Source organism: Lepidochelys kempii, chromosome 1 (assembly GCF_965140265.1).
Source record: "Lepidochelys kempii isolate rLepKem1 chromosome 1, rLepKem1.hap2, whole genome shotgun sequence".
Taxonomy (NCBI): Eukaryota; Metazoa; Chordata; order Testudines; family Cheloniidae; genus Lepidochelys; species Lepidochelys kempii.
The window spans coordinates 241831685-241849975 of record NC_133256.1 but is presented as its reverse complement, the minus strand read 5'-3'; the positions used below and the strand labels follow the sequence as shown (position 1 = coordinate 241849975).

At 48.6% G+C, this 18291-nt stretch overlaps 1 protein-coding gene across 2 annotated transcripts in view; it reads left to right on the top strand.

Annotated features, from left to right (window-relative positions):
• Positions 1-9420: 9420 nt before the first annotated feature.
• The window catches only part of B4GALNT3 (beta-1,4-N-acetyl-galactosaminyltransferase 3), a 98540-nt gene continuing 89669 nt past the window's right edge, over positions 9421-18291 (top strand). For both annotated transcript variants that reach the window (XR_012155903.1, XM_073320751.1), the window contains exon 1: positions 9421-9692. Coding sequence is in view for 1 of the 2 variants with exons in the window: in XM_073320751.1 (XP_073176852.1) it covers positions 9551-9692 (142 nt within the window). In the remaining variant the exon portion in view is untranslated. The remainder of the gene's footprint in view (positions 9693-18291) is intronic.

Here is an 18291-nt window from a genome sequence, read left to right as displayed (position 1 = left end):
TGGCACAGCCTAAACAGCCATTCCCAAGCTTGTGGGCCAAGTTGCCACGGTACACAGCTTTAAGATGTCCTACTAGCTGGGATTCTGCACCACATATTCAGTTTACAGCAAGGGTGGAAGGGACATGGGGTTGGAGATTATGGTGACCTGCAAAATAAAAACAAGTGAGGCTTTCACTTGTGCCCCTTTTTAGTGCAAGGCCTGAGCCAAAAAGGGAAAGGTGATTTTTCCCTATTTGCATTTCCCCTTGGTGCAGGCCTTCTCTGCTCTGGAAGCCTCCTTGGTGAATGAAGAACTAGTAAAACTATGCCATCACAAGTGACTGAATGCTGAGCAACTGAGAGGACAAAGGATTTTTAGGCAGATTTAAAACTTTTTTATTGGTAGCTTTTTGTTAATCGTTCCAGTGACTAGTGAACTATCTGAAGAAAGGACCTCTTTGCTGAAGTGTCTGATAAGCTGCTCACTCAGTTAAGTTGTACAAATGCATGCTTTGAACCCCCCATACTAGCAGTCAGGCTGCATACTCAGGGCCTCTAGACAGGAATTGGATGGTCACTTAAACTGAGTAAAGGCCATGTCTTGTAAACTATTGCTTTGGGTGCAGGGAACACATTACAAGTTATTAATAATAAGAGTGTATTATTAAGGAAATCCAAGTAGGTGCTTTGTTATACAACAGCTTCAATACCAATGCAAGTGGGTATCTCACTACACAGACAACAAGGGCTGCATTGATTGAAATGAGTGTGATTTAAAGAACAAGCTTGGATTTCACCAACCATACTTATCCAGGACTCTCTGAACTCTGCTATATTGATTTAGAGATCTGATGCCATTGCTTTTACTGTAAACATCTGTCTTAGGCTGTGGTTATAACACACAATACCAAGGTTCTGACACACTGTCCAGTACATCATAATTTTTCAGGTGTAGATTTGAAAGTTGCAAGCTGCTCAGCATTTTCAGAGTTTTATTTTGTATATCATCTTTCACAAAAACTACTGCAACCATGTGCGGCTGGTGATCCAGCCGACTGGGAAGGCTAACCCCTGGCCCCTCCCCTTGTGTCTGAGGCCCTGCCCCTCCCCTTCTGCCTCCCCCTCCCCTGCAGGAGCCCAAAGCACCCCCACCTTGGCCCCAGCGCCGGACAGCCGGGGTGGGCGAGGCCCCAGCCCTGGTGTGCCGCAGCCTCAGCGCCCACAGTCCTTGGGCGGTGCGGTCACAGTACTCCCAGCCCCAGGGCTCCGGATGGCCGGGCACTGCGGTCGCCGCACCCTTTCTTGTGGTGCTTGTGCAGCCAGCACCCGGCAGGCAGTGCGGCCCAGCACCAGCCGCCCCAAGTTGCTGCAGGAGGCACGCTGGCCTGGGGGCAGGGCCACGGTAGGCTGTTTGGGGAGGCAAAGCCTCCCCTTGCCTACAATACCCACTGCACGTGACTGCAACATGCTTTACAGCATTAAACAACTGGATAGTATATAAATTACAGAAAATAGTGCACGTGCAACACATTTTGTAATTTAAAACATTTAGTCATAAGGCATATAAGAAAGAGAGAAAGGAGGAAATGTAGGAAAGGAAGAAAATATATTTTAATATGAAATTTAAAAAAAAAAAAAAAGAGGGAAGTTGAGATTTTCAAGGGATTCAGACATGTACCTTCCATTACAATTAATGAAAAGTGCGTACAAATCCCATAGACTTCTTTGAAAAATCTCAACTGGAGAATCCATGAGCTGGAGAGATGCAGAAAATCTGCTCCTGATTGCAGGCACTGAAAATGCAAACTGGAAAGAGATGAAGAGAAGACAGGCTATAGATATGCAAAGAGAGGCAATTTTGGGGTCCTGAATGGAGAAAGAGCATGAAGTGCCTTGCAGTCAAGGATGGTAGTTTTCATCTGGATCTTGAAATCAATGAGCCCGTGGAGATGTTTGGAGAAGGAGCTGATATTAAAATTGTCAGTACATCTAAAAAGGGTCGGGAGCTTCATGCCACACATTCTGGATAGGGTTGCCAACTTTCTAATCCAGCGGTTCTCAAACTGTGGGAGGGGACCCCAAAGTGGGTCACGACCCTGTTTTCATGGGGTTGCTACGGCTGGCATTAGGCTTGCTGGGGCCTGGGGTCGAAGCCAAAGTCCAAGCCCCACCACCTAGGACCAAATCCTGAGCCCCACCACCCGGGGCCAAAGGTGAAACTCCTGGGGCTCAGGCTTTGGCTTCACCCCTGTGTGGCAGGGCTCACATTACAGGCCACCGCCCCAGGTTTGAAGCGCTTTGGCCCCCCACTGCCTCAGTTGCAGGCTTCGGTGGGCTAAGGCTTCATTCCCCCTCCTGGGGTCATGCAGTAATTTTCGTTGTCAGAAGGGGGTTGCGGTTCAACGAAATTTGAGAATCCCTGTTCTAAATGCATAAAACTGAACACCCTAGCCCTGCCCTTTCTCCGCGGTCCCACCCCCCCGCTCACTACATTCCCCCTCACTTTCACTGGCTGGGGCAGGGGGTGGGATGGGGCAGGGGGTGAGGGCTCCAGAGTGGGACCAGAAATGAGGGGTTCAGGCTACAGGAGAGGGCTCCAGTCTGGGACAGGGAGTTGGGGTGTGACACAGGGTGAGGCCTCCAGTTGGGGGTGCAGGCTCTGGGGTGGGGCTGGGGATGAGGGGCTTGGGATGCAGGAGGGACCTTCAGGCTGGGGGGTGGGGCCGAGGGATTTGGAATATGGGAGGGGGCTGCAGGTTGAGGCAGGGGGTTAGGGTGTGGGAGGGGGATACCGGCTGGGGATGCGGGCTCTGGAATGGGGCTGGGGATGAGGGGTTTGGGGTGCAGGCAGGGGCTCCAGGCTTGTGGGTGGGGCTGAGGGATTTGGAGTGCAGGAGCAGTCTGCGGGTTGAGGCAGGGGGTTGGGTGCAGGAGGGGGTGCAGGCTCTGGGGTGGGGCCAGAGATGAGGGGTTCAGGGTGTAGGAGGGGGCTCTTGACTGGGGTAGGGAGTTGGGGTGCAGGGGGTTGAGGGCTCTGGCTAGGGGTGTGTGCTCTGGGGTGGGCCCAAGGATGAGGGGTTTCAAGTGCAGGAAGGGGCTCCGGGTTTGGTGGAGAGCTCAGGACTTTTAACAGCCCGGTCAGCGTTGCTGATCAGAGTCATCAGGGTCCCTTTTCGACTGGGTGTTCCAGTTGAAAGCTGGACACCTGGCAACACTAATTCTGGAGTCTGGACAGCTGCGACTTGGGGAGTTCCATAGGCAAAGCCTGAGGAGATAAAAGCATGAATCAAGCTTTCAGCAAACGGGGCAGGGAGTGGGGGAGTGCTGACACAAGGGTGTGAAGGAGTACGTATGCACTATGGAGACTATACCGTTATAGCTATACCAGCGTAGCCCCGTAGCATAGACATAGTCTACACCGACAAAAAGGGGTTTTCTGCCAGTAAAGGAACACCACCTCCCCAGACAACATCAGCTACATTGACAGAAGCATTCTTCTGTCAACACAGCTGTACCTACACTGGGAGTAATGTCAGCACAGCAATGTCAGTCAGCGGTGTGTTTTTTCACACCCCTGACAGATGTAGTTATGCTGATGTAACTTTCAAGTATACACAAGCCTAGGAGGTAATGGGTGGTAATGAGCAGATGTTACAGATACAGGAGTTGTACAAGGAGCAGGTGAATTGTTGGTATAGATGGTGGAAACCAATAGGAAGTCTGAGTCAAGAAGGGCGGTAAGGAGTTGCTTTTGCCTAAGAGAAACACTTCTGCCTTTGAGACATTTTGATTAACGAAGCTGAGATGAAGCCCCAAGTTTATGTGGTTGAGACATAATGTGATTGAGACCATCATACAGAATGTGGATGGGGGTCGAGGGGCTAAAAGGAGTCAGTAGAGCTGCTGAAAGTTATGTATAGCTGGGTATCATCAGTATGGAGCTCGTAATTAGTGAAAATGTGACAGAAATGGGAGTGGTAAAAAAAAAGGCAGAGAACTGAAACTTTTGCAACTCCACAGAGGAGGAGTCTTGGCACAGAGCTAAAAGCCATTTGTAGAAAGTGATTTGTTAACAAGAAACCATAATGGAAGGGAAGCAAAGATGCCCGTATAGTATAGCTACAGAGTAGGCCCTAAATTCAAAGGCTGCATTTATGATCAAGAAATAAATCAAAAAATTCCAGCTGGTTCAACTGACAGATTATTGACACTTCCTTTAAAGAGGGAACTATGCCTCCCACCCCTAAAACATACAGTATTTTTGACTAGTATTGAAGAAACCGTTGCTCAAGGAAATCAACCATGCCAACACCAGCCCCAGTGTCTAACCTCCCCTTTCTGAACAAGCTAATAGAGAATCTATTTCAACTTCACCTATCCACTGCTCATACAATGCTTCTTTCCCAAATGGGATTCACACCACCACACAGAATTATTATTGTTGGTGCTGATGGACAAGGGCCTCTGCCGAGACAGATCAGTGCCTGAATGAGGAGCACCTGGCTGAAGATAACTCCATCTTACTTGGGTTTAATGCTAATGGAGAGAAGGAAAGACTATGAAGAACTCACCATCACCACAATATCATCCCCAGTGTCCACCTTTCAGATCATCAAGATGGCTCACAGGCTCAAGTTTCCTTAGGGCTACTCATGGCTACTGGATATCCAGACAGCAAGGTCTGCTAAAATTCCACCTTCTACCAACAGCTGGCTAGGAGGCTGCACCCCACAGTGGCAGATTCAGACTTTGATCATTGTGACTTACACATTTGTGACCTCTAATGTAGCTATTGTACCTAGGAATGAAGGTTTCCAGGGTGAAGCATTTTCAGGTAGTTGAAAATGCAGCAGCCTGCTGGCTTAGTAACACAGGCCACCGAGAGTACATCACCCTGTGCTTCACTCACTACATTAGCTCCCCAGTAAATACTGGGTGATATTGTTTAAAGTTTCAGTCCTTTTGTTCAAAGACCTCCACTGAATTGGCCCCACATGCATGAGCAGCGGTGTCTTCTTATGACAGCCACGTTCTATACGAAGATTGGAAGAGCCAATCACAAGGGTGAGATTTGGAAGCACAGGAGACCAAGCTTTTATTGTCAGCCCACAGAATTCCTTTCCAAATGAGATCAGAACCACTTCAATTCTCTCCACCTCCAGAACAAAATATAAAACTCTTTGCTTGATGTAAATCTCCCACAGTAAAAGCCCTCTGGATAAGGAGAGAGAGGAAGAGAAACTCCTTTTATAACGTCACAAGGCACTCACAGACCTGTTGTTCATAAGAAATGGGTTTATAATTAAATATAATTAATCTTCCTCCCTGCCCCCCGCAGCCCCTTCTAGATTTTCCAGTGCGTCCTGTCTTCTATGTCTGCCTTTTAAATTCCAAGCTCTTTGGGGGCAGCAGCTGTCTTTATTTTTGTGTACTGTCCTGCACCAAGTACATCATCTGTGCTAAATAACTAATAATAGACAGAGGGCCTCTGACATCATTTTATTGCTTAAATGCAATCATAACTCAGGGCAAATCAATCCCAAAATAATCTGAGCAGATAACCCCTTCCCCCCCTCATTCTTTCTGCTGTAGTAGCCAAGCAACACTAGGGTGTGAAGCCATCTCTTGTTTCCCTAAATTGCTGTAAAGGAACGGCTTTGGGGCTCTACAATGATTTTAAAAAGAAAGGGCATTTCTTTTTTCAGTGTGATCTTAGCCATTTAATTTGCATGCTCCATCGTGCTCCCTGCAGGGCCCCGGCACTTTGCCTGAAGCTAAACAAAAAGCAAGTTTCATCTCTCCTGTCCTCCCACTCAGGCAGAACACCACACAAAGAAGTTAGAGGCCTCCTGTGCCCCCCAATGTCAACGTTAGTTGAACCCATTTTTAAAATGATTTTCAATCTAACACAGGTTAATTATGTGTGTACTGTGCCAAGAACAAACAGGGCTCCAATCCCTGGCTGGGGTCTGTAGGTGTGAATGCAATACAAAGGACACTTTTCTGATTGGCATGGACCAGGTAAAATGAGGTGCAGTCCATTTTAGAAAACAACTTTTGAAACATGGTTACATGCCACTAGCCTCGTCCCTCCTGAGGAGCATCTTAAACCCATGTTAGACTGAAACTACTATAAAAATGGATTCAGCTAATATGACTGTTGTGTGGCCAGCTTGACTCTTCACACTCAACCCATGTCTACACCAGGGAAATTTACAAACATTTTTCTACTGGTTCTAAAAATAATTACAAAGGGTTTGTGATTATCTGACAATTTTGGTATAGTTCTGTGACGTTCCCCTGGTATTATTTGGACCGGTGATCTGCTAGGTCACTCCAAGAGCCAGCCTTACCCTGCTCTGCTGTGAGAATCCCCACTCCCGGGCTGTTCATGAACAGCCTCTAGCATGTAAGTTGCTTCTAGCTATGTGAGTGAGCACTTTTGGCCAGCCGCTGCTTGGATTGCGCAACCAAATGACACTAGCCAATATCTCCAGTCCCAGACACAACCCTAGGAACCTCCATCTTGCAGTGTCTAGTTATGCCCGCTGGACGCTGCAAGCTTATATGAGTTCGTCAATTTAACAAAGAAATTTATATGTACCAGGCTTGCTATCCAAGGGGAATCTCTGTCATGCTTCAAACCAAATGCACTGCTTCAGGTAGAATAAACAAACAGATTTATTAACTATAAAAGATAGATTTTAAGTGATTATAAGTCAAAGCACAACAAGTCAGATTTGGTCAAATGAAATAAAAGCAAAATGCATTCTAAGCTGATCTTAATACTTTCAGTGCCCTTACAAACTTACAAAGCTTCTCACCACAAGCTGGCTGGTTGCCCTTCAGCCAGGCTCTCCCCTTTGATCATTGCTTCAGTCACTTGGTGGTAGTGTCTGTAGATGGAGATGGAAAAGAGAGGAAGAGCATGGCACACATCTCTCCTTTTTATCAGGTTCTTTCTTCCCTCTTGGCTTTGCCTACCTCCCCACTTCAGAGTCAGGTGAGCATTACCTCATCGTAGTCCCAACCTGACCGAGGAAAGCGAGGTGACTCCCTCAAGAGCCCAACAGATCCTTTGGGCTTGGCTACACTCGCAAGTTAGAGCGCATTAAAGCAGCCCCGAGCGCCCTAACTCCCAATGTGTCCACACTGGCAAGGTACGTCGAGCGCCTGGACTCTGCAGCTGGAGTGCTCCTGATAATCCACCTCCACGAGAAGTATAAAACTTGCTGCGCCCTGGCTGAAATGCCCTGGCATCAGTGTGGACAAGCTGTTGCCTTACTGCTCTGTGATTGGCCTCAGGAAACATCCCATAATCCCCTGAAGTCAAGAGGCCACTCTTCTCATTGTTTTGAAAGCTCCATTTCTGACAGCCAGCATGCTTATCTGCTCCCGGACAAAGCAAGCCATTAGTGTGGAATGCTGCTGTTGTGAGTGTGTGTGAGAGGGGGAGGGAGGGAGGTCTGCTGCTGTCTGAACTTACAAGACAGCATGCTGACACACTCTCAGTCCCACAAAACACACTGTCTCTCCTCCCACACACACACAACACACTCCCTGTCACTCCACCGCCTCCCCCATTTGAAAAGCACATTGCAGCGCTTGCACACTGTGATAGCTGCCACAATCCACTGCTCTTTGTGGTGTTGCAAGAGCTGCTAATGTGGCCATGCCAGTGCGCTTGCAGCTGACAGTGTAAACACACAGCAGCGTTTTCCCTGCTGCGGTCTCCGAAGGCTGGTTTAACTCCCAGCGCTCTACATCTGCAAGTGTAGCCAAGCCCTTTGTTGCTGCCGAGGCCGGTGTCCTTTGTTTCTGTGAGGCTGGGCTGGGTTTGTCCCATACCTGCCCTGATGAGGTATGAACTGCCCCTCTGCTCCTGGAGAGTTTTTGCCTGAGCTTGTTTTAAGCCATGAGGACACATTTTCAGCCTCACAACTATATACATGAAATTACAACCTATAACATTACTATAACAACAATGCTCAGTGCATCATGAGCCTTTCAAAGACACCCAGCATGACAAACTTTGCACTGGATACCACACAATCACATAAGGATGAACATGGGGGTGCAGGGTGTTCCCCTGAGGTACAGCGTGTCACAAGTTCTCCATAGTCGACAAAAGCTGCTCTCTCAGAGATCCTCACACCTGAATGAGCTTCACTGACCAGATGAGACTGTCCACAGCACTTTATGGGTAAGTGGCTGGTGCTGGGGATTCCAGCCATCAAATAAACTGCCAGGACCCTAGGATCTTAGCTAGCCATGTCCGTTTGAACAGAGTGGGCAAAAGTAACATTTGAAATTGGGTAGCAAAACTGAGGCTTAAATGTGCTACTGCAGCCACCCAACAGCACTGGGTAAAGATCATTCTGCAGTGGCCTGATTTGCAAAATTTCATAGGTGCTGGGCACCTGTAGCTCCCTGAATTCAATAATAGGAGCTTTGTGGGTGGTTAGGACCCCTAAAAAATCAGGCCACATAGGACTCCAAAGAGTGGGAGATGCCCCCCGGCATACTCTAAGGAACCTCCATTGCTGATCTGAGGGGGCAAATGAGGGGGAGGGACGAGCAGAGGATGCCTTCTGGGAGCACATTCCCCTCTGGTAGCCCCTGGCCTGGTTGTCCCCAAGAACATCCTTCTCCCTCCCGCCTCTCAGAGAAAGGACCACATTGCACCAAAGGGCAATGATTAGCCAAAACCTTCTCGGGGAGAGGATTCCCCAAGGCTTTTATAGCCTTCTCCGGTGTCTGGGACAGGCCCCCCGTCCTTCCCCCCCGCAGGGCAGGACACATAGCGGGATCCCCTCCCCCCAGGTTGCCAGGCCCCAGGGAAAGCCCGTCGGGGGCTGCGGGCAGGACGGCGAACGTCGCTCGCGCGGGCCAGCTAGCGCCCAGGGCTCCCCCGCCTGAGCCACCGGCAGGGCCAGGCGCGGCGCGAGAGAGGCAGGCGAGAAGAGCCGTGGTAACTGGAGAAGGAGGCTGGAGTTCGGCCCTTTGAGATCCCGCCCCTGGAGAGAGGGGGGTGCCTGGGGCTGCAGAGCGCGAGCAGACAGGGAAGCCGGGCTCAGCGGCCGCGCTTGCAGAGAGGGCCAGGGAGTCGGGCACCAGCGCCTGAGAGGGCAAGGGGCAGGAAAGAGCCAGGGAGCGAGCAGAGCCAGGAGGGGGAAGCGGGGAGCCCGAGGGGAGCCGATCCGGGAGGGGGAGCCCGAAGGCAGCCGAGCCGGGAGGGAGCAGCGGGGAGCCCGAGGGGAGCCGAGCCGGGAGGGGGCAGCGGGGAGCCCGAGGGGAGCCGATCCGGGAGGGGGAGCCCGAAGGGAGCAGAGCCGGGAGGGGGCAGCGGGGAGCCCGAGGGGGGAGCCCGAAGGGAGCAGAGCCGGGAGGGGGAGCCCGAAGGGAGCAGAGCGGGAGGGGGAGCCGGGGATAGCAGGGAGTCTGTGGGGCAGAGCCTAGAGATTGTGGGGCGAGCAGGTGAAGGCTGGGGCGGGGGTTCCCCCCCCCCGGGGGCACAGCATGTCCCGGAGCCCCGCGCGGGGCTGGCACGGAGCGACCTGAGCAGCGGGATGAGGAGCCGCCCGCTGGGGAAGGTGCTACGGAGGCGGTTCCGGCTGCTGCTGGCCCTCGGGGTGCTGATCGTGGGGCTCTGGGCCGCCTACCTGGAGCTGGTGGCGTCGGCGGAGGCCAGCGGGCACCCCCTGAACCACAGTGAGTCTCCCCGGGGGCGAGGCGGGCAAGGCTGGGACCGCGGGACCTGCCGGGGTGCGGAGCCTTCCCGGCCCAGGAGAGGAGCCCTGATCCTGCCCCTCCGCCATGTGGCCCCACCGCAGCTCGCGGCACGGCTTCGTCCAGCGGAACGGGGCGAGGGCAGAGCTGCGGGGCAGAGCCCTGCGCTCATCAGGACGGGGGGCACGGGCGGGCTGCTACCTCCCAGCGCCGGCGGGTGGTATCGCTGCTCACGGAAAAGGGGAATCGCTCGGTCGGCTCTTCCCTGCCTAGCTCGGACTCTGCCCGCCAGAGGCTGGGGCGGGGTGGGGAGGAAAAGGGAAGGGTGCTGGGGCGCAGCATTTTCGTTTGCTTTTTGACGTGGATGGGGAATCTCATGTCTTTCCTGCTTTTTGGCCCTTCCTTCCCTCTGCCCGGTACTGCTGCCCTATGGAGAACACCTGTAAACAGATCAAGGACCCTCCTACTTATCATAAATGTGGGACACTATCAGACTAATCATGTATTCTAAACAAACACATCCCCTTCACTGTATTAATAACACAGATTAGGAAACTGGAGGATGGTAAAGATTCCATTTACAATCACTGTTTTCTGATCTTTCTTTCTTCCCTATTTGCATTTCTTCCCCATTTGGCCATGAAAATCAAAGAAGTCAGTTTCCCATTTGTTTATAGTCAATTTTATTTTCAGGTTCTCCAGTCTGCAAAAGCATTGGTTCCTAATACAATATGGTGTTTCCCAGAGTGTGGCATAGGCATAAAGGATTAGACAGTTGGTTGCAGACAGGCTTTGCAATGCTCTCCAGAGTCTTAGCTTTCATTTTTAAAAAGTGTAAGCCTCTAGCTGTTCTGATGCAAACAACACTTTCAAAATGTGACCGAAGTGTAACCCATTCAGCGATGTTCACCTGAGTTTGCAAAGAACTTGGAACAATAACTCTGTGGTGTGAGTTGTCCTGTTCCTTCATTTTGGTGGGTGCTAACTCAGGTGCCCTGGTACTTTAAATGTCAGTCATGTTAACTATGTCACTGTTCATCAAAGCCTGTTAAAATGGAGATTTTGTAAAAAATATATTTTGAAGATTTACATAGGCTGTTCTGAGTCATTGATTGTTTTGGGGAGGCCTTTAACAACCAGTCTGGGTTGTAAGCAGGTGCAGTTTGTTTCATTTGTCTGAAGAGGACTGAGCTTTCAAAAGTTTGGGAAATGCTGCTATCGCAGGTGTTTATCTGAAAACAACTATTTCCATGATTGGATTTTTTTAAATTACAGGAACATTAATGCTTTTAAGCATCCCACCTCTCACACACATCTTAAATCGTTTGATTGTTAGTTTTAAGAGACAAGGATGTTGGGGCCTAAATTCTGAAAACCAAAACCTGAGCCAACAATAAGCTCCATGATGGCACAGATGTCCACCTTCACAGAGTTCATTGCGGGATCTGGGCTTTACACTAGGCCCACCTGTTATAGAGCAATTCTGTTCTCTTGAGCAAAATAATAATTTTTTTGTTGAACTGCTGCTTTTAAGAATGACAGAGGTTTAATCCTCCTAGCTATGATAGCTCCGTAGTCAATCCTGTTGATTTAAACTGACCTGCAGCTATGGACTGCTATGGATAGCTTTTACAACTAGGGGCATTCATTGTGGTTTGTTTGTTTACTGCAGAAAATGGAAATAGAGTGTAATACAATTTTACTTTGTATAATATCTTCCATACAATCTATCCATCAAGTGCCTAAAACTGTATCCCTTGAATGCAAACTCCTAAATGATGGAGGAATGGTGGAATTATGAGACATGGACAAAGAGTTCAAAATGGGATATTTTGAGATATTTCGAAATAGAGTCATAAGGCAAAGGTTGTTTCAGATGTCAGGAGCCGCCAAAGAAAAAGCTTTCATACTAGCAGTGATGAGATGGTGGTTTGAAGGCACAAGCGGCAAGAGCAAGAAAGTAAAGAGAGACAAGGACAGTGAGCAAGTAAACCTCATTGTGATTTGTGTTGTTTCCTCCTCTGCTCCTGCAGGTATGAATTGCACTAGCACATGGGAAAAGTCCTTGTGCCAGGTGAAAACCTTTCCATCTTAAGAAAGGCACTCACAACACTGTCACCCCTACAAGCCTCTCCCCCTCCACCCTCCCAAAAAATAAGGAAATCTAATAACATCTCTACAAAACACAAAACAGGTTACTTAAGCAACAAACAGCATTTGGTCCCTAAAAAGGGAGACCTGCTGGAGACTCCAGGAAGCCTGCTAGGGACCTTGCTCTTGGTTTTATGTGGAAGGTGATCAGATACTACTTTTAAAACCCTAGAATGAATAAACAGATAGATAGATGGCACGAGGCTGCAGTGCAGCAGGGGAAGAGCAAATGTGCATATACAAGGAGTGCTCAGAGAGCTCAGTCTCCCTCAACACCTTAGTAATCTAGAGTCCTATTTTCCTGGCATGGTGGGGAGGACCATATTAACTGCCAACAGTAACAAAGTTAATCTGTGACTCTCCCTCCTACCTCATTACCTACAAAGACCTGTTTTGTTTGAAAAGAAATCAAAGGTAGGAATGAAAAACAAATAGTGTTTGTTTCCCTTGGGCTGTTACAGCTCTGTAGAAGTTCCACCTGTTGGGGCAAAGGCAGCTTTGGTTTTGACTCCATTGTGGTGGTCTTTTCTGAGACCTCAACAGCTGGAGGAGAAGGGAGGTTTTCAGATCAATTCATTCTTCTCTTTTGTTTTTGGATCTCCTTCCTTTCCAGTCTCCCAGGTGGAAAGACCTGCTGCAAGGCACAACAGAGTACCAGTCAGCATTTATCTTAGCAACTTTTCTGATGCAACAGCCTCCGTGTTTGTTGTTTTAAAACCCACAGGTTTCAGTAACTTTCCAGGCAAGAGAGCTTAGACTCTCTCCTTCAGTAGCAGAGACTCCTAGAATTGTTAGGGTTGGAAGGGGGCCTACAGTAGATCAGCATTTCCATTCCTAGGTTTGTGACTGAGTTCTCTCAACTGTCTCTAGATGGTGCTTATGGAATAGCCTATGTGTTGAGGCCCAGCTGATATTTCCTTTATGACCATGGAATATTTTCCAAAGAAGTGAGCTCACCCCCCAGGCCAATCTGGAGTCACCAGAAACACTCCATTCCCCCCATTTCCACTACTCACAGAACAGAGTTCAATTTATGAGCATGCCACAGTGCTGCACTGCTGTTCCAGCCATCAGAATTCATTTCGCAGAGCAAGGCTGAAGTCATCCCATTTCCTTCCAAGTATGTTCCCCCACAACATTTTTGTAGGGTGAGGGGAGACGTTGTCAAATGGCCTCACAATGGTATGGACCTTACAAGTAGAAATATAGAAACTAAGGCCCTGATCCTCCTCTCACATGAGTATCTCCACCAAACTCAGATTTAAACAAGTGTAAATGAGTCTTAGTGAGATGAGAATTAGGTCCTAAAAATATACACTGCAAAGGTCAATCCTCAGCTGGTGTAAATCAGTGTCCATTGACTTCAATGGATCTACATTGGTTTACACCTGAGGATCTGGTTCCATATGTCCATTTGAGTATAAACTGAGCCCTGGTCTATACTACGGGGTTAGGTCGAATTTAGCCGCATTAGGTCGATTTAAAAATGACTGCATCCACACAACCAACCCCGTTCCGTTGACCTAAAGGGCTCTTAAAATCGACTTCTGTACTCCTCCCCAACGAGGGGAGTAGCACTAAGATCAACCTTGCTGGGTCGAATTTGGGGTAGTGTGGACGCAAATCGATGGTATTGGCCTCCGGGAGCTATCCCAGAGTGCTCCATTGTGACTGCTCTGGACAGCACTTTGAACTCTGATGCACTAGCCAGGTGCACAGGAAAAGCCCCGGGAACTTTTGAATTTCATTTCCTGTTTGATCAGCGTGGCGAACTCAGCAGCACAGATGACCGTGCAGTCTCCCCAGAATTGTAGAGCGTAGAATGTTTCTACGCTCCCCCGATCATCTCTGTTCCTGAGGTTATCGCAGATTAGAAGGTGAAAAAAACGCACTCGCAATGACATGTTTTCTGAGCTCATGCAGTCCTCCTGCACTGATAGGGCACAGCTTAATGCATGGACGCATTCAGCGGCAGAGGCCAGGAAAAAATTAAGTGAGTGCGAAGAGCGGAGTCAGGATGCGATGCTGAGGCTAATGGGGGAGCAAACGGACATCATGAAGTGTCTGTTGGAGCTGCAGGAAAGCCAACAAGAGCACAGACTCCCACTGCATCCACTGTATAACTGCCTACCCTCCTCCCCATGTTCCATAGCTTCCTCCCCAGACGCCCAAGAATGCGGGGGTGGGGGGAGGGGAAAGAGGCTCCGGGCACCCAACCACTCCACTCCAGAGGATGGCCCAAGCAACAGAAGGCTGTCATTCAAACAGTTTGATTTTTAGTGTGGCACAATAAGCAATGTGGCCTTGTCCTTCCCTCCTCCCACACCCCACCCAGGCTACCTTGTCCATTATCTCTCTCTTTATTAATTAAAAAAAAAGAAAGAATGCATGGTTTCAAAACAATAGTTGCTTTATTTCGAAGGCGGGAGGGTGGTTGGCTTACAGGGAATTAAAATCGACACAGGGGGTGGGTTTGCATCAAGGAGAAACACACACAACTGTCACACCGAAGCCTGGACAGTCATGAAACTGGTTTTCAAAGCCTCTCTGATGTGCAGGGCCCCTACCTGCACTCTTCTAATCGCCCTGGTGTCTGGCTGCTCAAAATCAGACTCCATGTGATTTGCCTCAACCTCCCACCCAGCCATAAACATCTCCCCCTTACCCTCACCGATATTATGGAGCACACAGCAAGCAGCAATAACAACGGGAATGTTGGTTGCGCTGAGGGCTGACCTAGTCAGCAAACAGCACCAGTGTGCTTTTAAACGTCCAAGGCACATTCTACCATCATTCTGCACTTGCTCAGCCTATAGTTGAACTGCTTCTTACTACTGTCCAGACTTCATGAGCCATGGGAGCAAGGGGTAGGCTGGGGTAGGTGTGACTGTGCTATGCTACCGGCCGGGAGAGCAGCCTGTGGCAGAAGCCTCCAGCTCTCAAAAGAGCAGGAGAGCAGAGTTGCAGCGGAAGCGGTGGAGCCGTACACCATGCCCTGGAGGTTGCTAGGAGCTGGGCAGGGAAGACGTTGCTAGAACCCCTGTCCAAGCTACATGTCCAGTGAGGTCAGCTACCAGTCCTACTGCACTGTCTGCTGCAACAGCAGCGGTGACGGTGAGCTGAGTGGGCTCCATGCTTGCTGTGGTATGACACCTGCACAGATAACCCAGGGAAAAAAAGGCGCAAAACGATTGTCTTCCGTTACTTTCATGGAGGGTGGGACGACTGACGACATGTACCCAAAACCACCCGCGACAATGTTTTTGCCCCATCAGGCATTGGGAACTTAACCCAGAATTCTAATGGGCAGTGGAGACTGCGGGAACTGTGGGATAGCTACCCACAGTGCACCGCTCCATAAGTCAATGCTAGCCACGGTAGTGAGGACGCACTCTGCCGACTTAATGCGCTTAGTGTGGACATATGCAATCGACTATATAAAATCGAATTCTAAAAAATGACTTCTCTAAAATTGACCTAATTTTGTAGTGTAGACATACCCTTAGAGAGAACGGTTGGAAACAGAGATGAACCTAAGCCACAGAGTTCAGATTCAGAACACACAGTCTGGATCAGATGTTTGGACTGAGGTGATTGGTTTGGGCTATTTTCTAGTGGAGGGGGGAGACTTTCTGTGAATGAAGGGAATGCATCAGAGTAGCAAATTAGAGCATGGACCATCATCCTTGAAGGACTGAGTCCACTGCTTTGAGAGAGATGCTCCAATCAGCAATCAACTCACACACCCTCCCCCCAGATTTCAGTTCAATTAAATTGTTAATTTCTGATCACATTTCATTTTCCAAGCTATCGCTTATTGCCTGGAAGTCTGACTGATAGGAATGTGACCTCTCATTGGCAGTAGTAAAATAACTTGTTTGTCTGATTGGGATTTTTAGGATCCTTAAATGAACATGTTGACAATCAAGTGAGGAAAAACAAGGAAACTGGCATGAGCTGCAAACAACATAGGGAAAGCAAAGCAGTGGTCAGTGATGGGCAGTTCTTCTCACGCAGGGTTTGGTTGTCATCATTTGAAACAAGCTGCCGCAGGCAGTAAAGTGACCCTCTGAGGAGTCATAGACAGTTTGTTTACCCCCTGCCATTGACAGGAGTTAAACTCTTCGGTGAGGGACTGTTAGTGGAAAAGCTTTGCAGTCAGGTGCCTCCTCCAGCTTGAGTGCTAGAGATAGAGTAGCTTTGTTTTTTCTAAATGGACTGTATTGTTCGGGAAAGGTGCTGAACTGTCCGTTTTGGAAATTGAAGCCCTCTCTCAATAGAACACTGGAAGCCAAATTATCTGCTCTGAATTATACTCGCACACAATACCATTGACTTCATGGCAGGGAGGTGGATAGAGGGCTTGTGGCTGGGTCACCACAGCTTGTTCCATCAGATGCTGTTTCTGTATCATCCCCTGGTAGAAAGCCTGGAAACTGTAGGAACTGCCCTGTCAGGCACCAGCTCCTGCTGCTTTCATTTCACATTCCCTTGCCTGACAAATCCTCATGTCACCAGCTAAGGTGGAGGGAAAATGTCAAGGGAGCAGATTCCAAGCCAGGAGCAGCAGGGGAGCTTTCCCTCTGCTTTTAGTAGAGGAATGAGAGCTGCACTCCTTACGTTAACACCTAAGAGGTAGTGAACAAAGTGAAAAGCAATCCTTGGACCCCATGAAATTCAGAGGTTAGGGATTTTGAAAAGATCAGCTGTTCTTGCATAGACTGTGATACATTCTGCAGCAGAGGCAGAGGTGTCTCATGAGGCTCTAAAAAGTACAAACAGTCCCAACAAGCACTGAATTTCCTTGTTGCAGAGGTGAATGACACAGTAAGTAATCAAGACTCTGTGTGGAGGAGGATTGGATTAGATTAGATTGCTGGGAGGGTGTCACTGGTTGGAACACGGTAACCAGAGGCCCTTCCTAAACCTGTCCCTCCCACTCTTCTCTGTTCCTCCTCATTTCTTTATGTATAAAACGATGCTGGGAGTGCATTGTCTTTCTGTCTTGTTTGTGGCGGGCTGAGCAACAAATGATTCTGTCTGGTTTCCAGAGTCTAGCACAGCAGCTCTCCTAACACAATAGTGCATAGTCCCAGTGTCTGAGGTGGAGAATGAGGAGGGCTCAGAAGAAACCAGACAAATTAGCTAATAATACCCCTTTTAAAGGGCCATGGGCCTTTTTTGGCAGGACCGTCTTTCCTTCTCCCAGCATTCAACTCCTAGCTCCCCTCCATACCTCCCCAGAGCAGGCCCTTTTCTCTTTCCTGGGGGTGGGCTCTGAATTGCTCAGAATCTGGACGTAGTACTGGCAGGTGTGTGTGCATTTGTGTACAAGGGAAGCAGCAAGCTGGGTGCAGCCTGAGGCTGTTTCCTTGAAACCAACCCTGATTTGTTCAGGTGTGTCATCCTTTCTCTCTAGCTGCTGTGTGTTAGGATATAGATATTCAGGCCTGTCTGTAAAGGCCTATACTCTAAGAATTTAGGTGTATTCTTATCACTTGGCTAATTATAGAGGTATAAAAGAAAGAATCAAAATCACTGTCTGCTGGTGTAAGGGCCTTCTCTTACTGTGACAGTCTGAGGCCCTGTTCTTAGCTAAGGCCTTTGGCTAAGCAGCAGAGGCAGCCATAAGCTGGGAAGTGAATGGTCACATCCTCACATTCCAAACTAGTCACATTGAAATAAGGTGCTATTGGGCTGTTAGGAATACAATCCTGTCCTGATAGTTCCTATCACTTCCAGAGAAAGGGAAGTGCCTAGAAAATGTAAAAGGAAACTTAGTTTGATAGCATCCTGTCTGGCAAAAACTCACTTATCAATAGCTGGGATGTGAAATCCTCACTTCTGTATTGTCTTGTCATTATAGTTCCCACTTTGCTATTGTTTGTCTGTATAATCTCTCTGGTTCTGTGATTGTTCCTGTCTGCTGTATAATTAATTTTGCTGGGTGTAAACTAATTAAGGTGGTGGGATATAATTGGTTATGTTGCCGGCATCCAGTGCCGAGAGGCTGAACAACAGCTTGAGTTGGTTTGTTACCCGATGTGCTGTACTCAATAATTACAACGGGGTGGAGAAGCAGAAAAGTTTATTTGCAGCTGCAAAAAGGTACAGGGAGAATAAAATTTTAAATCCTGCACAACAGAGCAGGAAGTTACACAGGCTTTTATACATTTTTTTTTTTAGCATACTTATTTAATAGCAAGCTGCCCCAAGTATTCATATAGCCAGCCATCCCCTCGAGTTACCTAGTGGCCATGCCCCAGTGTTCCCAACAGTTACATAATCATGTTACAATATGTTAGGATTGGTTAGTTAAATTTCAGGAAAATGATTGGTTAAGGTATAGCTAAGCAGAACTCAAGTTTTACTATATAATCTGTAGTCAATGAGGAAGTGAGTGGGTGTGGGTGGGTGGGTGTGGGGGGGG